Source organism: Euleptes europaea, chromosome 6 (genome assembly GCF_029931775.1).
Source record: "Euleptes europaea isolate rEulEur1 chromosome 6, rEulEur1.hap1, whole genome shotgun sequence".
In the NCBI taxonomy this organism is placed as follows: Eukaryota; Metazoa; Chordata; class Lepidosauria; order Squamata; family Sphaerodactylidae; genus Euleptes; species Euleptes europaea.
Window position 1 is genome coordinate 95547325 of NC_079317.1, and position 20229 is coordinate 95567553.

Below are 20229 nucleotides of genomic sequence, written 5' to 3' on the forward strand. Positions count from 1 at the left end.
CCCATGTTCTCTGAAAGTCTACTGCATATTAATATCTGATGCATTTAATTTTGACATAAATCTCCCCAGTGGTATCCTTATGAGACAAAAATGGAAATCAATGTAGGCCTTCCTAGGCTTTAGAGAGGACACATAGCACCGTTGCAGTTTAAAGTGCTACAAAATACAAGCCAGGAACCTGCAAGTAGTTGTGGGAGTCGCTTCATTTCCCCCTGTACCCCCTTCCCCATGTTATTTCCTCTTTCCCTTCTTCCAGCAGCCGCCATATTCTCTCACTTTTTTCTCTTCTTCCTGTTCACCAACCAACCTTTCTTTTATCTGCCCCCTAGTCTTGAGCATTATTATTTATTTTTCTTCATTTACAGCCCACATTTCTCCACAATGGGGACCCAAAGCAGCTTACCTCACTCTCTGCGCCTCCATTTTATCCTCACAATAACCTTGTGGTGTAGGTTAGGCTGACAGAGAGTGACTGGGCCAAGGTCACTCAAAAAGCTTCCGTGGTAAAGTGGGGTCTCCTAGATCCCAGACTGACACTCTAACCACTGTACCACACTGTCTCTCAGTTTTCCATCCTTCCTTCTGGCTGGCAGCCTTTCTCTGGGAAAATCTTTGTCAAGCTGCAAAAACTGTGTGGCAGCAAGGAATTTGTTGCATTCTCATTTTCCTCGCTTGTAAACTCCTGTTTCTTCCGGAGGGGTGGTGGTGGTCTATTTTGCACATGTTTTTCTCCCTCTAGTGGTTGATTCGATATTACACCAATTTATGTCTGGCATAAAAACCTGCAGTGTAATATCGAATCGACCAATAGAGGGAGCAAAACACAGAACCAGAGGGAGCAAAACAGAAAAAAAACCATCCAGTCTAGTACTAGCAAAATTAACAATTTAACAGTTCAATGTCACTTTCTCCCTTCTCCAGAGAACATGGGCTTGAGCAAAGTTTGAAGCTTTACTCCAGCCATTTAAGTTGGGAGATCAGACTCCTTAGGCTGGAGGAAGACTTCAAATTTTGCTGAGCAGATTAGTAGGATACAGACCATGGACCAGGCATTTCTTGAAAAGCATAATGCAAGTTTCCCAGTTTCAGAGAACTCTTTTCCAGACCTAAAGTGTTGACAATATAGAACGGCAATACAAATCCTTATGCAAGCTGAAGTATTCGATGCAATTTTAGAGTTCACATAAATATATCTAAACGGCAGGCTAATAAAAAAGATAAAATTATCAGAATCTGTACCTCGGTTTCTAAGATGTCATTTAGACTGTCAACATTTGGGTCTACCATTGAAAGTCTACAATATGGGCAGCACATCCTAGGACATGGCCACTGTAGTTACCATTTCAATCACCATATTAGGGGGAAGGAAAACCAACAAATACTGGATTGTCTTAAGGAGCAATCATGGCCTTTCCAAAATAAATTAATAGCAGCATTTTTCCTGATGCATTTGGTATGAAGCAGCATCTAATGGATTATAGAAAGGTACAACTCTAATGTTAAGGAGAAAGTATTGCAGTATAGATATACTTTATAATCCTCTGGAGACTGCCAGATGGCTTTTTAATTCATCGTTACTAACCTGTCAGTGTAGTCTTACAGAGATTTAAATGTTTTTTTCTGGATCTAATTGGAAAGCACAGATCACCTCCAGAACAAACCATTTATGTAAAAGTAACACGCTTGTCTTGACAATGGAGAATATCTCTATGACATCATCAGTTCCAGAATTCAAAGCTCCTAGCAACAGAGTCTTTGGGATTTTATACTGGAATTAAATTTAATGTACAACTTTGAATGCTACTTGCACTGATAAGGGCACCAGTTCATTCCTTTGTGACTTCTGCTGCTATTTTTGTTGTTGCTGTTGTATTAGGAGATTCTGTGATGTGTGGTAACTGTACGCCAAATGCCCAGGGAACACATATGCAGTATGTACACATTCATGAATGGGGCTGTCAGGTCCCTCTTCACTACCGTCAGGAGGTTTTTGGGGTGGAACCTGAGGAGGGCGGGGTTCGGGGAGGGACTTCAATGCCATAGAGTTCAATTGCCAAAGCATCCATTTTCTCCTGGTGAAGTGATCTCTTTCAGCTGGAGATCTGTTGAAATAGCAGATCTCCTGCTACTACCTGGAGGTTGGCAACCCTATTCATGAACTCCATTGCATGTGCCCTGCAATACCCACATGCATATGCATCTGCGCACCTACACATCTAGAAAAGCTAGACACACCAGCAATTCCATGTACACAGTAATATCTCTCCTCAAGCACCACAATAGGGTTGTCAACCTCCAGGTGGTGGCTGGAGATCTCCTGGGATTACAACTGATCTCCAGGCGACAAAGAGGAGTTCACCTGGAGAAAATGGCTGTTTTGGAGGGTGGACTGTATGGCATTATACTGTGCTGAGGCCCCTCCCCAAGCTCCATCCTCCTCATGCTCTACCCCCTCATATCTCCAGGTATTTCTCAACCTGGAGCTGGCAACCCTACCCCACATGCAGCCTCCCCATGGTAAAGGAGTTACCAAGAATAGTGGGAACGAGCCCCTTTTCTGTTCCTTGGAGGATGCCGGTCCGAATGGCGAGGCTTTGGGGACACAATCTGAATGTATTAATGCATGAGGTGTGCTGGATCAGTGTGCAGCAGCTTCTTTGTTGCTGTAACAAAGAAACGTCTCCATTTAGCAACGAAAAAGTAGCAACTGAAAAAGAGGGCCACAAAAAAAATCGCGCAGTTGTATCTTTTAGGCCATTTATGCACGGGAGGTCTTGCCTTGTATTTGCCACTCCCTAAATGCACATTTCCCCCAGCCAAATTCTCAAAAACAAGCCCCCATGCAGAGTTTTGAGAATTCAGATGGGGGAAATGTGCATCTAGAGAGTGGCAAACCCAAGGCAAAACCTCTCGTGCACAAATGGTGTTAAAGTCACAACTGTCTACGGAGATACACTTGGATCTTTCCCTGCCCTGCTCCACTCTTCCCTAGGAGGCTGCTAAATGTATGCATGGGAGGATTTGCCGCTTTCTAGATGCACATTTTCCCCATCTGAATTCTCAAGTCTTCTTGGGGGCTTATTGTTGAGTTTTGAGAATTCGGATGGGGGAAAATGTGCATCTGTGTTCATGTCTTAAGTGCCGTCAAGTCGCTTCCGACTCATGGCGACCCTACGAATGAAAGTCCTCCAAAACGTCCTGTCTTTGACAGTCTTGCTCAGGTCTTGCAAACTGAGGGCTGTGGCTTCCTTTATTGTCAATCCATGTCTTGTTGGGTCTTCCTCTTTTCCTGCTGCCCTCAACTTTTCCTAGCATAGTTGTCTTTTCCAGTGACTCTTGTCGTCTCATGGCGTGACCAAAATACGACAGCCTCCGTTTTGTCATTTTAGCTTCTAGGGTCAGTTCAGGCTTGATCTATAACCCACTGGCTTGTTTTTTTGGCAGTCCACGGAATCCATAACACTCTCCTCCAACACCACATTTCAGAGGAATCTATTTTCTTCCTATCAGCCTTCTTCACTGTCCAGCTTTCACACCCATACATAGTAATAGGGAATACGATGGCATGAATTAATCTAGTCTTAGCGGCCAGTGACACATCCTTACACTTCAAAATATTTTCTAGCTCCTTCATGGCTGCCCTTCCCAGTGTCAATCTCCTTCTGATTTCTTGGCTGCAGTCTCCCTTTTGGTTGATGGAGCCAAGGAATAGAGTCTTCAACCATTTCAATTTCCTCATTGTCAACCTTGTGTGTGTGTGTGTTAAGTCCCGTCCAGTGGCTTCCGACTCGTGGCGACCCTATGAATGAAAGTCCTCCAAAACGTCCTGCCTTTGACAGCCTTGCTCAGGTCTTGCAAACTGAAGGCCGTGGCTTCCTTAAAGTTGTGCAACTTTAAAGCTGTCAACCTTAAACGTTCACAGTGGGTAGCTGTGTTAGTCTGTCTGCAGCAGTAGAAAAGGGCAGGAGTCCAGTAGCACCTTAAAGACTAACAAAAATATTTTCTGGTAGGGTATGAGCTTTCGTGAGCCACAATGGCACAATTAACAGAATACATGAAAGATAATACACGAGAGAACCGTGAGAGATGGAAATCCTTTTATGAATATATTAAAAGCACCAGACAAAAGAGCTAGTCAAATCAAATTACGTTAAGAAAATATGGAAGACGGTATTATTAAGAGGGGTAGAGATTGTTAGATACCAACAAAATGATATGTAAATAATATTATTTTCCCTTTCCCTATTTTTTCCTTGTATATCTACTTATTAACGAAATAATAAAAAAATATGCAATTAAAAATATATATTTTCTGGTAGGGTATGAGCTTTCGTGAGCCACAGCTCAAGCTCATACCCTACCAGAAAATATTTTTGTTAGTCTTTAAGGTGCTACTGGACTCTTGCCCTTTTCTACACCCTTAAAGTTGTGTAATTCTCCTGCAGTCATCACTTTTGCCTTCTTGACGTCCAGCTGCAGTCCTGCTTTGGCCCTTTCTCTTTTAACTTTCAGCAGTAGGCCGTTTCCAACGTGCATCTGCAGAGCAGCAAATCCCAGGCAGAAACCCTCCCGTGCGAGGGTTGAGCGAGCGAGGGAAGCTGCGGCCTAGAGCGGCCTCTCCCCCCCCCCGCCGCCACAGTGGAGGACCTCTGCCGGCGCGTGCGCAGTGAAGCCCGGCCTGGCTGGCGAGCAGGCGCGGCGGGACGAGGCCTCAGGAGCCGGGGAGCGCCGCGGCCCGGCGAGGAGCGCGTGAGAAGGCCGCCGCCGCCCGCTTCTTCTTCCGCCGGGGCTCCCTCCGCTGCCGCCGGCGCCGCCATCATGTCGGAGCGCCTCAGCAAGCCCACCTGCCTGATGGCGGCCAGCGCGGCGGCCGCAGGTGAGCGGAGGCCGGCCTCCTTCCCCGCCCCCATCCGGGTCCTTTCGGGCTTGCAGCGCCATCCGGGTTCTTTTGGGCTTGCAGCCCCATCCGGGTCCTTTCGGGCTTGCAGCGCCATCCGGGTCCTTTCGGGCTTGCAGCCGGGAGGGAGCTGCGGAGCTGGCCGGGGAAGTGACCCTGACGCTGGGTGGGATGACCTACCCGCCCGTCTGGCGGAGCGCCCGGGCCTGTAGGCCGGGCCTTTTGCCAGGCGTGGCGGGAACATCCCCGGTGCATTTTTGCACTCTGCAAAAACAACCTCTGGTTAGACCTCGACCTAGAGCCCTGTGTTCGGTTTTGGGCCCCGCAGTTTCAGAAGGATGTAGTGAAGTGCCCTGGTTGTCCATTTATTCGTGGAAGGTTTTGCATTGGATTTGCCACTCTATAGATGCACATTTTCCCCCTCTGAATTCTCAAAACTCTGCATGGCGGCTTATTGTTGAGTGTTGAGAATATGGATGGGGGAAAAGTGCATCTAAAGAGTGGCAAATCCAATGCAAAACCTTATTCGTGGAAGGTTTTGCATTGGTTTTGTCTCTATAGATGCACATTTTCCCCATCTGAATTCTTGAAACTCTGCGTGGCGGCTTATTGTTGAGTGTTGAGAATATGGATGGGGAAAAAGTGCATCTAAAGTGGCAAATCCAATGCAAAACCTTATTCGTGGAAGGTTTTGCATTGGATTTGTCTCTCTGTAGATGCACATTTTCCCCATCTGAATTCTCGAAACTCTGCGTGGCGGCTTATTGTTGAGTTTTGAGAATATGGATGGGGGAAAAGTGCATCTAAAGAGTGGCAAATCCAATGCAAAACCTTCCATGAATAAATGGCCTATTATAGAGTCCAGTGAAGACAACTAGGAGGAGATTAAAAAGAGCAACAGTTCTTTATTTAGCTAAACACAGACCTGGGGGTGAAATAACCCACGAATAAGATGCAGAGTTACTCACCCCCAGAAACAAAGGAAGCTTAGTTCTTGTAGGTTATCCGGGCTGTGTGACCGTGGTCTTGGTATTTTCTTTCCTGACATTTCGCCAGCAGCTGTGGCAGGCATCTTCAGAGGAGTAACACTGAGGGACAGTGTCTCTCAGTGTCAAGTGTATAGGAAGAGTAATATATAGTCAAAAAGGGGTTGGGTTTGAGCTGAATCATTGTCCTGCAAAAAGTAACAAAGGTAATGTGCTAATCATTGTCCTGTAAGTATCAACATAAGGAGCTGGGGATGTTTAGCCTGAAGAGAAGACTGAGAGGGGATATGATAACCATCTTCAAGTACTTGAAGGGCTGTCATATAGAGGAGATTGCTGAGTTGTTTTTTGTTGCCCAAGAAGGCCGGACCAGAACCAAATGGGTTGAAATTACATCAAAAGAGTTTCCGTCTAGACATTAGGAAGAATTTTCTAACAGAGCGGTTCCTCAGTGGAACAGGCTTCCTTGGGAGATGGTGGGCTCTCCATCCCTGGAGGTTTTTAAGAAGAGGCTAGATGGCCATCTGTCAGCAATGCTGATTCTATTACCTTAGGTAGTTCATGAGAGGGAGAGCACCTTGGCCATCTTCTGGGCATGGAGTATGGGTCACGGGGGCGGGGGGGAGGTAGTTTAGAATTTCTGCATTGTGCAGGGGGTTGGACTGGATGACCCTGGTGGTCCCTTCCAATTCTAACCAGCTTCTACCAGCCAGTTTCTGGTTGGCTGTCACGTTAATGGCACTCCATTGCATGTGCCCTGCAATACCCACATGTATATGCATCTATGCAGCTACACATCTACAAAAACTAGACACCTACGCTAGCTATTCCATGTACACATTAATATCCCTCCTCAAGCCCAACATGCGGCCTCAGCGTGGTAAAGGAGTTACCAAGAATAGTGATCTGCATCTGCATGCTGTCCCCCTTCCAAATCGGCTCCTACAGGCCAACTAATGGTTGGCAGTCACATTAGTGGCACATGAGCCCCGCCAGAAAACCAGAGTGACAGCCTCGCACTGTAAGGGGATCTGTGAAAAAGGCTATGAAACAGCGGGTAGAGGGTGGTCTGGTGGCATACACAGCATTGACAATTGGGTTTCTTTGATTTTAAACGACGAGCATCCTCGTTTTTGCTCAGAATATGCCCTGGAAAGCCTTATTCTACCCGGGTCCGTCCAGAAAATTTTCATAGGAGGGAGGCAAATGAGTACAGTGGTGGTCAGCCCATCATTGTTTATTTACTGTATTTATAGATCAGTGTTCTGCTTGAGACTCAAGGTAGATTACCTGGTATAAAACAGTGTAATCAGGTAGCAGGAGAAGACTAATAAACACTGCAATAAGACTAGGATTACAAAAGTTAGAAAAGGGCAAAAAAGCATCAGACCTGCAATGTCGAGCAATGCTTTCTAATGGAATTACAAAAAATGAAAACAATGCTGTATAAAAATGCCCTCCCAAACAATGGTTTTACATAGTTTGCAGAATTAAAGAAGTGTCGAAGCCTTTCTTTCAGTTATTGAAACCTGAAACTAAATACAACCTTTTATCTGTAAATTTTCTGGAAGGGAAACAGAAAGCTCTGTCAGTCCAAACAGAGCATTCAAAACAAGAACACCTGTCATACCACGTGTAGCTAAAACTCTGCTGGGAATTCTTTTTTTTGGTTTTGGTGTAAACAAGCTGAGATTGTGATTTTTCAGACCCTAATCTGGAGGACAAATTGGTTTGCTTCTCTAAAAGCTCGTAGTCTATGTTTGAAATTGAGCAGTTGCTGGATTCTTGCATGCACTAAAATTTAAAGTCTACATAGCTATTTTTAATGTGAACCATTAAAATGCTGTTAGGGGTGCAAAACGATTATTCATATAATCAGTTAATATTAACAATTAACAAAATTCACTTAACAACAATGTTTTGTTCTTGGTTATCAGGTGTGTCTGCTGACTCCTTCCTTCATTCTTTTACACTGGCGAGTGCGGCTTTTAATCTACAGGTTGCTACCCCTGGGGTAAGTGAGAGTATTTGCTCTTAACGGCATGGTAGTCTGAAAAGGCCTGGGCTCTGGTTGATCCCAGACCATTGGAGCTGTATTTAGGAGAGTGGAAGGCAATACAAAGCATCCCCCCTTTAGTTTACCTTGAAGGGTAGAGAGTACCCTCTTTACCTCCTCAGACTCTGGAGGTAGTGGTTGAGTTGAGGTAGTGGGCAGAGCCTGTTTGGCAGTGCCTTTAAGGATGGGCAGGAATGGTATTTTTCAGGTTTGCGTTTAATAAACCCAGAAAATTTTGAAAAAACCAACTATAAGGGATTTGGCTTTTCCGAATAATTGAAAATGTTTGGGTTTATTATTCCGTGGAGCCCAGCATTCAGTTCTATTCCACCTGCCACCTCCAAAGTCCATGCATCTGTGTTCAGATCCCCGCCATCTGCCATCCCCAAAGTCCACGTGGACTTTGGAGGAGGCAGGCGGTGGTGAGGACTCACCCAGCAGGTAAATAAGGAGGGAGGGAGAAAAAAATGGTGGTGGGGCCAAAGCAGCCCCAAATGCCGGAAAAAATTGGCTTTTATGTAGGATCCACTTTTTTGGCACCCTTTAATTGCCACTGTTTTTTACCAGTAAAAAAAGTATTTTCTGTTTTTTTTTCAGTTCAGCTTTAGCTGAATGCACACCCCTAGTTCCAACCCCTTAATTATCTTGATTGCCCTCTTCTGCCTTTTTCCAGCTCTGCAAGCATTCCACACAGAGTTGATATTTTCATCAAGCTGCTCACTACAACCCCAAGATTGCAAAATTTGTTGTTGTTTTCTAACACCCAGCAATCTGAGACTGTGTTCTTCAAGAAGCAGTGGAAGAGACGGTTCTTCAGCTATATGTTTAGTGTTGCTGGCTCTGTTTAAAATTGTGTCCGTGTTTACAATATCAGGGCCAGTTTTATTGTTTATGATTGTTTATGATAAGCACAAGAAGAAATTGCTTATACATTAATAAAGTTGGCCATATCAAATTTTACTAATGTATAGAAACACAATATTTAACTTTAAAACTAAAAGTGTTATTGCTTATCTTTGCATTAGTTGGATTTTGAACAATGATTCTTCTAGGGAAAGCCTATTGATTTCGTTGATGTCAATGAGGCAAACATGCGTTGGATCCAGGACTTTCGTATGAAATCCTATGCAAATCCTGCCAAACTAGAATCGACTGATGGTAAAGTATCTTTTGGCATGTATGAAGAGCATCTGTAGAAATGCAGTGTTCTTTCTTGCCTCAATGAGTTCAAGGGATACAAAAGTATTTGTCTGTTGAAATCAGTGAGAATTAAAAGTGTTTCACTTTGGCATGCTCATGCCCACTGTGTACTGATGTTATAATTTTGTATAGTTTCCATAGTCAAAATAATAAATCAAGTGAAAAATCGATGTAGATGTTTTTCTATTACATCTTTTGCTGCCATACAAATTAAGGTGAAATCGTATTCTGAAAAAGCTAGTGCTGAGTGACTCGGTTTCCCTTTTGCATCTTGCATACACCATTCTGTCTGCTTAGTCTTCTGAATTGGAGATCCTTCTTTCCACAGTATCCATGTAAACTGTTAGCATTTTGTTAGGAGCAGGCTGAATTTTTAATGTGTGAGATTATCAGGGATTGGGAACAAGCTTAGCCTTCCACCCCAGTGTTGTACTAAGGAATAGCTGTTTTTCTTTGCTGTGGAAAAGTAACTTGCTGGATTTACAGAGACAAATATGGTGATTTGGGTTAAAAACTGACACAGGACGGGCCGTCTAGTGTTGACAAGAGCACCATGGGAAAGGGGAGCAGCAGCCTCCCTCCTGAAGGCAGCTTTGGGACTGTGTTTCCAAAGCATTCTCTCTTCTCCCACCATGAACCATTGGAGCTGTATTTAGGAGAGTGGAAGGCGATGCAAAGCATTCCCCCCCTTTCGTTTTCGTTGAAGGGTAGAGAGTAGAGAAGGGTAGAGCGAAAAAGAGAGCCAGTTTGGTGTAGTGATTACGAGCGGTGGTTTGGAGCGGTGGAGTCTGATCTGGAGAACAGAGTTTGATTTCCCCACTCCTCCACATGAGTGGTGGAGGCTAATCTGGTGAATTGGATTTGTTTCCCCACTCCTACGCACGAAGCCAGCTGGGTGACCTTGGGCAAGTCACACTCTCAGCCCCACCTACAAAGTATCTGCTGTGGGGAAGGGAAGGTGATTGTAAGCTGGTTTTAGTCTCCCTTAAGTAGTAGAGAAGGTCGTCATATAAACAACTCGTCCTTTTCTTGCTCTTCTTCCTCCCCCCTCTTTACTTCCTCAGACTCTGGAGGTAGGGGTTGAGTTGAGGTAGTGGGCAGAGCCTGTGTGGCAGTGCCTTTAAGGATGGGCAGGAATGGGAGAAGAAAGCTGAGCCTCCAGTTCCTCATCGCCCTTGAGTAGGTCAAGCATTAGGTCTGCGACAAAATGAGGGAGAAATTATGAGGTATGAATTAATGGTGTTGTGGAAGGAGCTAGAAGTCTCCATCTTTCTCCTTCCATTGCCTGTCAAACTTGACAGACTTTTTAGGTCCCTTGCACATACCATAGCAAGAATTCATGTACCTCATTTTGTTCTTCCTATCTAGGTGCCCGATACCATGCATTGTTGATTCCTGACTGTCCTGGTGCCATGACGGATCTGGCAAACAGCGGGTACTTAGCTAGGATATTGCAGCATTTCAGCTCTGAAAACAGTGAGTAAGCATCCTCGGGGATTTATGCCCGTTTGAATATTTTTGTACAGCTTGGACTAGGAAGCATGCAAAAGATGCTATGAATAATTCTGCTTCTGGTCAGTCCAGGAGTCTTGAGAGGCTAATGTTGATGTACGTAGCAAAGCATTGTTCACTTCAGTAACATAAGAACTGTTTTAGTTAATTGGGAAAACAATATTAAGAATGAATGGTTGAAATAGCATATTCCAGTATATGTTGCTTAAAAAGGTAAAGGTCTCCTGTGCAAGCACTGGGTCATTTCTGACCCATGGGGTGACATCACATCCCGACGTTTCCAAGGCAGACTTTGTTTACGGGGTGGTTTGCCAGTGCCTTCCCCAGTCATCTTCCCTTTACCCCCAGCAAGCTGGGTACTCATTTCACCGACCTCGGAAGGATGGAAGACTGAGTCAACCTTGAGCCAGCTACCTGAAACCGACTTCCGTCGGGATCGAACTCAGGTCGTGAGCAGAGCTTTTGACTGCAGTACTGCAGCTTAACACTCTGCGCCACGGGGCTCCTGTGTTGCTTACTTGGCACATATTTATTCATTAACGTTATTTATAGTTGCCTTTTTCACTGAGACTCAAGGTAGATTTCAGAATTAAAAACAATGACCATCATAAGGCAGACAATAAACAGTGTAATGATTGGATTACTAGATTATAAAACAATGCCATAAAACAGTAGAAGACATGATATAAAAGACATTTAAAAAAACCGGATTATAGAATTTAGAAAAGAGTGCATTAAGAAGATAATGCATACAATAAACAGTGCCATAAACTACAGCCCTTGTTCTTTCATAAAACCTGTACATCCTGTGTAGCACACCCTGGTATAAAAATACCCTCCTGAACAATTCCATTTTGCGTATCCTATGGAATGAAAGAAGTGAAGTGTGGGAGCCTTCCTCCTATCCTCAGGCAGGCCCTGCCACAAAGCGGGAGCCACATCAGTGAATGCTCAGGTACGGGCAGCTGCTGATTGTACCTGTTTGCAGGCTGGCATCTTCAGCAGACTTTGCTCAGATGAGCACAGCTGTCACAGTGGGGCATGTTGGGAGAGGCAGTCATTTTGGTATATGAGTCCTAGGCCATGAAGAGCTTTGTAAGTGATAGTACTTGATTTGAACCTGAAAACTAATTGGTAACCAACAGAGCGGCCATCAGTAGTCAAGCTGCAGCGTTCTGTCTCAGCTGGAATTTCCGGGTTGTCTTTAGGGCAGATGCATGTAGAATGCATTACAATAGTCTGGCCCTGCAATTACTATGACTTGGAGCTATGTGGCCATATAAATCTGGGTCAAGGAAGAGGAGCCATCTTCTGGGTTAAATGAAGACTCTGGCATCTTTTTGAACATAACTCCCTCCCCCCAATAATGTTCACTGTCATTAAAATCCCAACCATTCTTCCATAAGCACATCGATACACCCGATTAAGTGAAAGTGGATGTATGCTTTAAATACATTGCTCTCATTTTTGTGATCAGTTAGACAAGGGAGAATAAAAATATATAGATTAAGTAAGTGTACTTCCTGTAAGAGCCCCGGGGCGCAGAGTGGTAAGCTGCAGTACTGCAGTCCAAGCTCTGCTCATGACCTGAGTTCAATCCCAATGGAAGTCGGTTTCAGGTAGCCGGCTCGAGGTTGACTCAGCCTTCCATCCTTCCGAGGTCGGTAAAATGAGTACCCAGCTTGCTGGGGGTAAAGGGAAGATTACTGGGGAAGGCACTGGCAAACCACCCCGTAAACAAAGTCTGCCTAGTAAACATCGGGATGTGACGTCACTCCATGAGTCAGGACTGACCTGGTGCTTGCACAGGGGGACTACCTTTATCTTTACTTCCTGTAAAGAATCAGATTAGCAAGAGTAGGGATTCTTTGCTGCTGCTTTTTTAGTAAGGATGTTACATGCCAGTGTGTAATGACTGCTTTTAGATGTAGTTGTGTGTCTTTGCAGAACCCATTTGTGCTGTTGGACATGGAGTTGCCGCCTTATGTTGTGCTACAAATGAGGACAAATCCTGGGTATTTGAAGGATACAGTTTAACAGGGGTAAGCGTGAACAGGACACTTTTGTGTAGTACTCTCATTCTAGTTTGTTAGTGACCCACGTAATGTTGCCTAAATTAAACCAAAGATTTTTCCCAAGCCTCATGTGGACTTTTATTTCTGTGATGCCAGGCCCATATCTTGGCATTTTTCTGCATGATTGATTTGATTTAAGCCGTTTTTTTTTTAATTATCTCATGTTATAGTCCCTTAAGGCTCTTGAAGTAGTTTATAAAAAAGAACCCAAGAAATTTGCAATAAAATTGTAATCCCTGTGCAGTTTTTTCCTGGTGATAGTTCTTGCTTAGTGACTGATGTGCCTGAACTTGTATAAGCATATGAAATATGTACCCACTAATACAATAGAAATATGCAAATGAATGTAAGCAGTTTTGCGTTCAAGGATGAAAGGAGAATAATGGCTTATTACATGAGTGGGCCGACCTGTCTTTTGTCTCCTTTTTTTGAAATTAGACTCCATGGTCCACTGGTGTGTATCTCTTTAACCGTTAATTTATAACCCATCTGTGCTAAGGGATGCGGTGTAAGCTTTCTAGCCTTGCTTGTTCAGACCAAAGTCCACCAAAGTAGTTCAGTATTCTGTGTGAGAATCCCAGGAATCAACAGGTGCTCGTTGGTCTGCTGGAAAGAACCTTCCTGTGCTGATATTGCCAAATTGCATTGTTCAAGGTATTACCTTTATTCTCCGGTCTCTTTCAGCCCTCTGTGTATGAACTGATCAGGCTGCCTAGTTTTGCCAGCTTGCCCATCATCGTTGAAGACTTTGCAAAAGATTCTGGAGCTAACTTTAGTGGTATGTCATTGTAACCCTATCGGGAACCACAGGGTTTGAGCAATAGTGATCCAAGTACCAGAGTTGAAAGTTTGAGTTAAACAAGCCAGGACTTGTGGGGGGGTGAGGCTTCACCCTCCCTTTCCTTGCTCGCTGTGGGGCGAGGGTCCTGCTCCTTCCCCCCCAGGCAAACTCATGGGGGAGATTTCAGTTGTCTGCCCCTCTCCGCCCCCCTGCCACTCCATCTCCTCTTCCCTGCCTCTCTGTGAAGAGTAGTGGGAGTGGCAGTGGCTCCTGTTCCCCGTCCCCTGCCTGGCTGCCACCTGGGGGTGGGAGGCAGCAGCTCCTGTTCCCCCCCCCACACACACACACCTGCCTACGGGGGGAGGTGGCAACGGCAGGGCTGGTGTTGGAGCAATGCCTAAGCAGTGACCCCAGCTGTGATAAAATGTCTTCCTGTCCTCTCTGCTGATTTGGGAGGGACTTAACCCCCCTCTTTTTTTAAATTTTCAGATTTTTTTTGCAAACTTGGGGGGTCTCCCCCCAAAAATTTATAGAAAATCTCCCTTCTCTTTACATGGCTGTGATCCACAGATGGGTCCGTGTTGAGTATTAGCTATATTGGTTGCGTTAAAACAAAATGAAACATTCCAGAAGACCTCATTGAATTTCAAATGTAAAAATATGACACTAGAACACCTTTCTACAGCATGTGATTTTTTTAGGAGTGCAGCATAGGGATGCCAAAATGGTTGTGTCGATCCTGTGAAAGCACCATCTGTGACCTAGTCCCATCTGAGCCATACCCCAGGAAAACTGGCAGTGCTGAAGAAACCTTATCAATCCAGAATTCCCAAGCAAATTATCCCAACACGCTGAATGCATCCCGATTGACCGAATGGATGATCCAGAGGCAGCGTCACTTGCATCGCACTGCCTGTTCAATAATAAGCCTAAGATGCTCTGATCCCAGTTACGTTAATAAGTTACTTGCTGGAGCGCTCTCTGGTTATCTTTTTGTTGCAACTGGCAGGTACCAAAGCTTCTTAAGATTCATTCTGGCCTTTGATATAAACAATCTCAGTGCATTTCCCCCTCAAAAGTCATTCCTGCATATTAAATGATTAAGATATTTTTGTATTGATCCCTTGATGTACATTTCTTCAATTGCATCACTTTTCCTGTAGCTACTGAATGTTTGTTTTAGTGTTTGGGGGCAGGGAATGTATGCCCTGATCATGGCAATTAAAAAAGGTAAAGGTCCCGTGCAAGCACCGGGTCATTCCTGACCCATGGGGTGACATCCCATCCCAACGTTTACTAGGCAGACTTGAGCCGGCTACCTGAAACCGACTTCCGTCTGGATTGAACTCAGGTCGTGAGCAGAGCTTGGACTACAGTACTGCAGCTTACCACTCTGCGTCATGGGGCTCCAATTTACAATAAGTAAATTGCTTACTTATTATCATGGTGTTCAGTGTAACATTGGCGAGTTTTTCTTGTGAAAGGATAAAAACAAATACCTTGGAAATAGGCAAAGACAAGTCCAGCACGTTAGGAAAATGCAGTAAATTCCTAAGTCACTAACAGAATAGCAAAATCTGAGTAGTTTCTCTTCTTGGGTGTTTTTTTTGGGGGGGGAGGAGGGAAGAGGAAGAAAGCAAGCAGAATATATTCTTTCAATGCAGCCAGCAAACCAGATGCAGTGCATGTAATCCTGGACCGGCACCTTGTCACTGGGCAGAATGACAACTCAACAGTTGCAGCTATCCAAAATCTTATTTTTCTCTGCAGTACCAGGTAAGTGAAGGTGAGGAAGTTGCCAGTAAAACTGTCTGATAATGAAGAATACCCTGTAACATGTCAGCAGTGCTCCCTGTAGCAATTCATTAAAATAATGGATTTATTAAAAATATTTATATCCCACTCTTCTTCCACCCTGTGAGACACCAAACTCTTTACAAAATTAAAACTTAATTTCTATTAAAAAGTCATAGACCAGCACAGCTCTTCACAATTTACCACTAAAACCCTTAGTATTCTCTACCCACATGTTTATACAAATAGTAAAAAAAAGTTGTTTGCACTCTTTGCAAATTATATATACTACCCTTTAAAATTATTGACCTACCAGTGTTCTCGGCAGCGCCTGACGGATTGTACAGGCCACTGCACAAAACTTAGCCATTCCTACTGTTTAATTTTGTAAACAGCTGAGTGTCTCAGGGTGGAAGAAGAGTAGGATGTAAATATTTTCTATAAGCAACATTTTAGTGTACTCCTGACCTGTATGGCTGGAATGCCGACTAAGCCAGGGGGAGATAAACTTAGAACAAATCTCTTGATATAGTGGACAACACAGTAGAACGTGCTCCGTTGTTTCAATTTCCTTTAGAGCACAGGGACATACCCTCTCCTGGGGAACCTTTCTGTATCTCCCATCCACAACCGCCAACTTAGACAACATATACAAAAATAGTCTCCCTAATTGCTCATAAAGCCTTAACTGGTCCTTAATTAAAGATTGTTTTTTAAAGCTTAAGCAAGTCTAGTTTCTGGAAACTTTTAAATATAGGAGACTGTTCTGGGATTTGTGCAGGCTCTTTTTCCAGTTATTATTTAATCTGTAAGAGTGCAGAATTACCTGTGCCTGAGCCACAATCTCCATTTCATGTTTTTTATTCAATAGAAAATGACGAGGCAATGTCCCCTTGTTACTGCAATCAATACAGAAGGCGTTTTGGGCTGGGAGATGGAGTTTTTCTAATGGAGATGACTATCATCGGTTCGTAAATATGACAGACAGCAGCAAGGTTTTCTAAAGATGGACTATGTTAAGCTTGAGAAGGTATGTTAAACCTCCAGGCATTGGACAGTAAACAGCACACATTTCTTCCTTGATAATCTCTATATATTAAACTAGAGTGTATACATTAAACTACCCGCTGTCCTTTTGCCAATTCCTTTAATTCATGTCATGCACATGTAGTGTTAACAATTTGCACCAATAAAAATCCAGCTCTGCCACAACCCTAATCTGGTTTTCAGAGAAGTTCGTTGTTTTATTTTCTGCTGGAGTTTTGATTTTAAGCTCCTGAACAAATATTTTGTGCTATTTACTGTAGACATGAGAGTGGCCCACATGCTCCTGATCAAGTTGAAAGTCATAGGCTGGCTCAACCGCAAGAACCTCCAATGAACAGATTCAGAACAAGTAAAAAATGAGGATATTAAAAACAGCACTCCAGACTAAGCAACTTTATTTATATAGGCATATCTGTATGCGTATTCAGTACACAATCTCAATCAGATCCTCGTCCCTGATTACCATAACCCAAATTTTTAATGTCAGCATTCCTGTGTCCTGCTGTTTTAAATGGTGGTGTAAGAAATCTGGGATTTAATGGGTGAGCATTTCACTTGTTGTCAGAAAGCATTGCATGTAGAGCTGCCTAAAATCCCAAATGCTCTGCATTTGCCTCCTGGAAGGGGGTGTATGGCGCATTAAGAATCCATGATCTAGAAGACAAATGGGGTTGGAGCCAGACTAAACTGGCAACTTCTACCAGTTCCCTCTTGATGCTGCAGAACCCCCTCAAGGTACTCTGTGTCCCAGGAGCAAAATTTCATGGAGATCATGGGGAGGGGGAGCAGGAAAGTTCCATTTTGCTGATGGAAAATTTAGGCTGGATCCAGATCCATTCCACTTAGCATTCATATACCTTAGGATCTTTCAGATGACATGTTTGATAGAAGCAGGGCTTTTATGATATAGTTGTACCACGGAATCATCATACATAGTTAATGCCATATCTTTAACCCACTGAAATATTTTACTGATGGTTTGTAGTCTGCATTGCTGCTTTGGTCCCTTTTATCCATTCTTTTGTAAGTGGCTAAAGGCTATTTAGGTGACTGAGTTGTATCACTAATCACAACTTTTTGTAACATACAGGAAGCTGCCTTATATTGAATTAGACTGCTTCCCATCACAGCTAGTGCTGTTTACTCAGGCTAGCATTGATTCTCCAAGGTCTCAGACTGAGATCTTTCATATCACCTACTAATCCTTTTAACTGGAGCTGCCAGGGATTGAACCTGGTGCCTTCTGCCTGCCAAACAGATGCTCTGCCACTGAGCCACAGCCCCCCCCCCCCCGCTTAACACCAGACATGAACTTGGTGGAAAACCTCAGTAGATGCCGTGCGTAGTTCCTATTCCATGTGCTGCAGTACTAATACAATTAACTTACAAACCATTTTGCTCCAATATTTTTTTGAAACAGTTAAAGGAGCCCTTTCCTCCATGGAACCTGTACAGCTGCCCCATTTAGTAACTCTTTCTGGGTGGCTCTTGAATTTGGCCCTATTACAGCAGAATATTGGTTTTTCATTGAAATATCTAGATGTACTGAAAACATGATCGTTTTCAGTATTTTTATCTGCCACAGCCTTGTTTATTAATATAGTTACTACAGTAACATGTATCTCTTTTTGATAATGCCTACTGCTCCCTAACATGAATACTTACTTTTTTGTACTCCTTTATCTGAATGTCTCTTACAATGAGAAGCATGCATTCTTCTAGACCTTTTAATTCTTGTTTCTGACATCTGATTATTTTCTGTTTCTTCTGATGCAAGTGGGGTAGAATGTATTTCTGCAATTGGCCGCAGTTTCCTTGTGCTACGGCTGGTATTTATGATGTAGAAAGAAATAACTGCAAAGCTGTCAGTATAGATTTTAAATTGGGCAGTGTATTTGGGAGCTTTTGTTTGGCCTCTGAAATCAGGAGCTGCTTATGAAGAGAAAATGTGTTAAACTTATGTAAAGTTTAGCAGATAATTAAGTAGAAATTTTAAACATTTGCTAAAAGCTTTACACAAAGAAGGCAGTATTTTGCTGCATGAACACCTCATCATTCCTGTAAGAAGGCATGGCTTACAAAGTCAATTAAAAATTTCAAAGTCTAAACTAACCCAGCAGATCTAAATGCAGCTTGTCTCCCATTTTCCAAATCCAATGACAATTCAAAAGGTGGCCTTTTGCTGCAGGGATATTATCCTCACCATGAAATAAAGTGTGAAGGAAGGAGTCTGCAATGCCACTCTTTACCCTTCTCTGTACATTGCTTCAGTCAGTAGTGGGGAATGAGAGGGTAGTGTTCTAATTTGATTCCTGCATGTGCCAACATATCTGGGGCACTAATTTCCTAGTTTGTTCAACAACCTTCTTCGTAAAATTTTTAGAAAGTCCTTCATTGACAACACTTTAAGCAAAATGTGGTTTAAATTGCAGTGGTTTAAAGTACACAATCCTTTAGTTGTTAAGATCATGGCATGTTGAGCCATCAAGATAGTAGGTTCAAAACACAAAACTGAATTGGAAAACTTCGCACCAAAAAGTCATTACTAGATACAAAGAATGCAATGACAGACAGTCCAAAATTGCAACCAAGGAATGACATTACCACTGGCATTTCTAGGAGGTATGGGCTCTAGCCACATACAACCTCATCACCTTCAACACCTGGCCACAGAGGCAAACTGCCCCAGCCCAGCAGCAGTAGCTGCTAACTCCTTGGAGGACCGTGTTAATAATGCTATTCTAATAGCTGTTACTGCTGTGGAAGCAGCATCAACCCTCGTTGAACCACTGGCCAGGAGAGGACTGGGAATGGAAAACGGCCTTACAGCAAGTCAAGCTGAGCTCCTCTTCCTTTGCTACAAGCCAGCACTGCAGGGTCGTTCAGCTCAGTGGGGCTGACGATGGGCATTAGCAGCTCACCCACTGCATCAGCCCCCAAAGGGGAAGCAGTGCAGGGGGAGACAGTTGGTGAGCTGACACAAGCTGCTGCCAAGGCTGATTGAGGGGTCTGGGCCAAGAAGCAGAGTTGCTAGGGCTTGGCTTGCTCCTAGCCACCAGCAGCCCTTAAGGCAGTGGTCCCCTTGGAAAATTTCCCTGTAAGTTAAGTGGCCAGTATGCTCCCCCCCTTGCCACCATGAGAGCTCTCAGAAAATTAAAGGGCTATGCTGTTCCTGATCTAACCCAATCTCAGTTCAGGTAAGGTACAAAAATGGTCCCAATTTCCCTAATTTTTTTTTTTTTAAAGACAAAGACCATGAACAATCCTTCAGGGATGGGAGAAAAACTGACATCTGAAGGCTTTTCATCCTAGACAGCAATGAAACAATGTGCTGATTTCCATCGTTTCTTTTTAAAGGACATTTTCCTATATAAAGGGGCTGCTTTCCATATGACAGTCACTGTATTGTCACACTCCAATGACTGCAAAAAAGGTTAGCTGCTATTTTAAACCAATTCTCAGATCTGTACTTTCGTCTTTTGATTAACACATTCAAAACTAGACGTGGGGGAATCAGCTGTCATTTTTGTATTTTAAAAACATGCAATATTACTGTCACAAGAAGACCCCCCCCCCCCCGGTGCATCACTGAATATATTCAAGCTATGGGTTTTTTGGTTACTTTCATTAATACACAACAGAGACCATTTGTACAGTTGACTGTTTAAATGAGGAAGTGAATTAAATTATGATCAGCTATGCAAGTTAGGTTAGCTAACTTTGATGCTTTGTCTCAATGACGTAAGTAAAAGGATCTATGTTTTCTGCTAAACTATATTTTCGTCCCGTCCCCCCAAAAGAACAGCCTATGTGTACCTCATGATGGAAGCTTGTTGAAAAATTATGAGCCTAATTTTATTCCTGCTGGTGACAGGTGTGGT

General features: G+C 43.5%; 1 protein-coding gene across 1 annotated transcript; it reads left to right on the forward strand.

Annotated features, from left to right (window-relative positions):
• The first annotated feature begins 4784 nt into the window (after window positions 1-4784).
• GATD1 (glutamine amidotransferase class 1 domain containing 1) lies at window positions 4785-15311 on the forward strand. Its single transcript, XM_056851585.1, has 7 exons — window positions 4785-4876; window positions 7821-7897; window positions 8992-9097; window positions 10508-10615; window positions 12599-12693; window positions 13411-13504; window positions 15172-15311. Exons 1-7 carry the CDS (start codon window positions 4819-4821, stop codon window positions 15285-15287), a joined length of 654 nt encoding a protein of 217 aa, XP_056707563.1. The 5' UTR covers window positions 4785-4818; the 3' UTR covers window positions 15288-15311.
• The last annotated feature ends 4918 nt before the right edge of the window (window positions 15312-20229 follow it).

Bases quoted from the DNA above. Each gene is read 5' to 3' on its own strand.
- GATD1 (XM_056851585.1), top strand. From the start codon at position 4,819: ATGTCGGAGCGCCTCAGCAAGCCCACCTGCCTGATGGCGGCCAGCGCG. The intron at 4,877-7,820 runs GTGAGCGGAGGC...CTTGGTTATCAG, and splicing joins GGCCAGCGCGGCGGCCGCAG to GTGTGTCTGCTGACTCCTTC. The intron at 12,694-13,410 runs GTAAGCGTGAAC...GGTCTCTTTCAG, and splicing joins AAGGATACAGTTTAACAGGG to CCCTCTGTGTATGAACTGAT.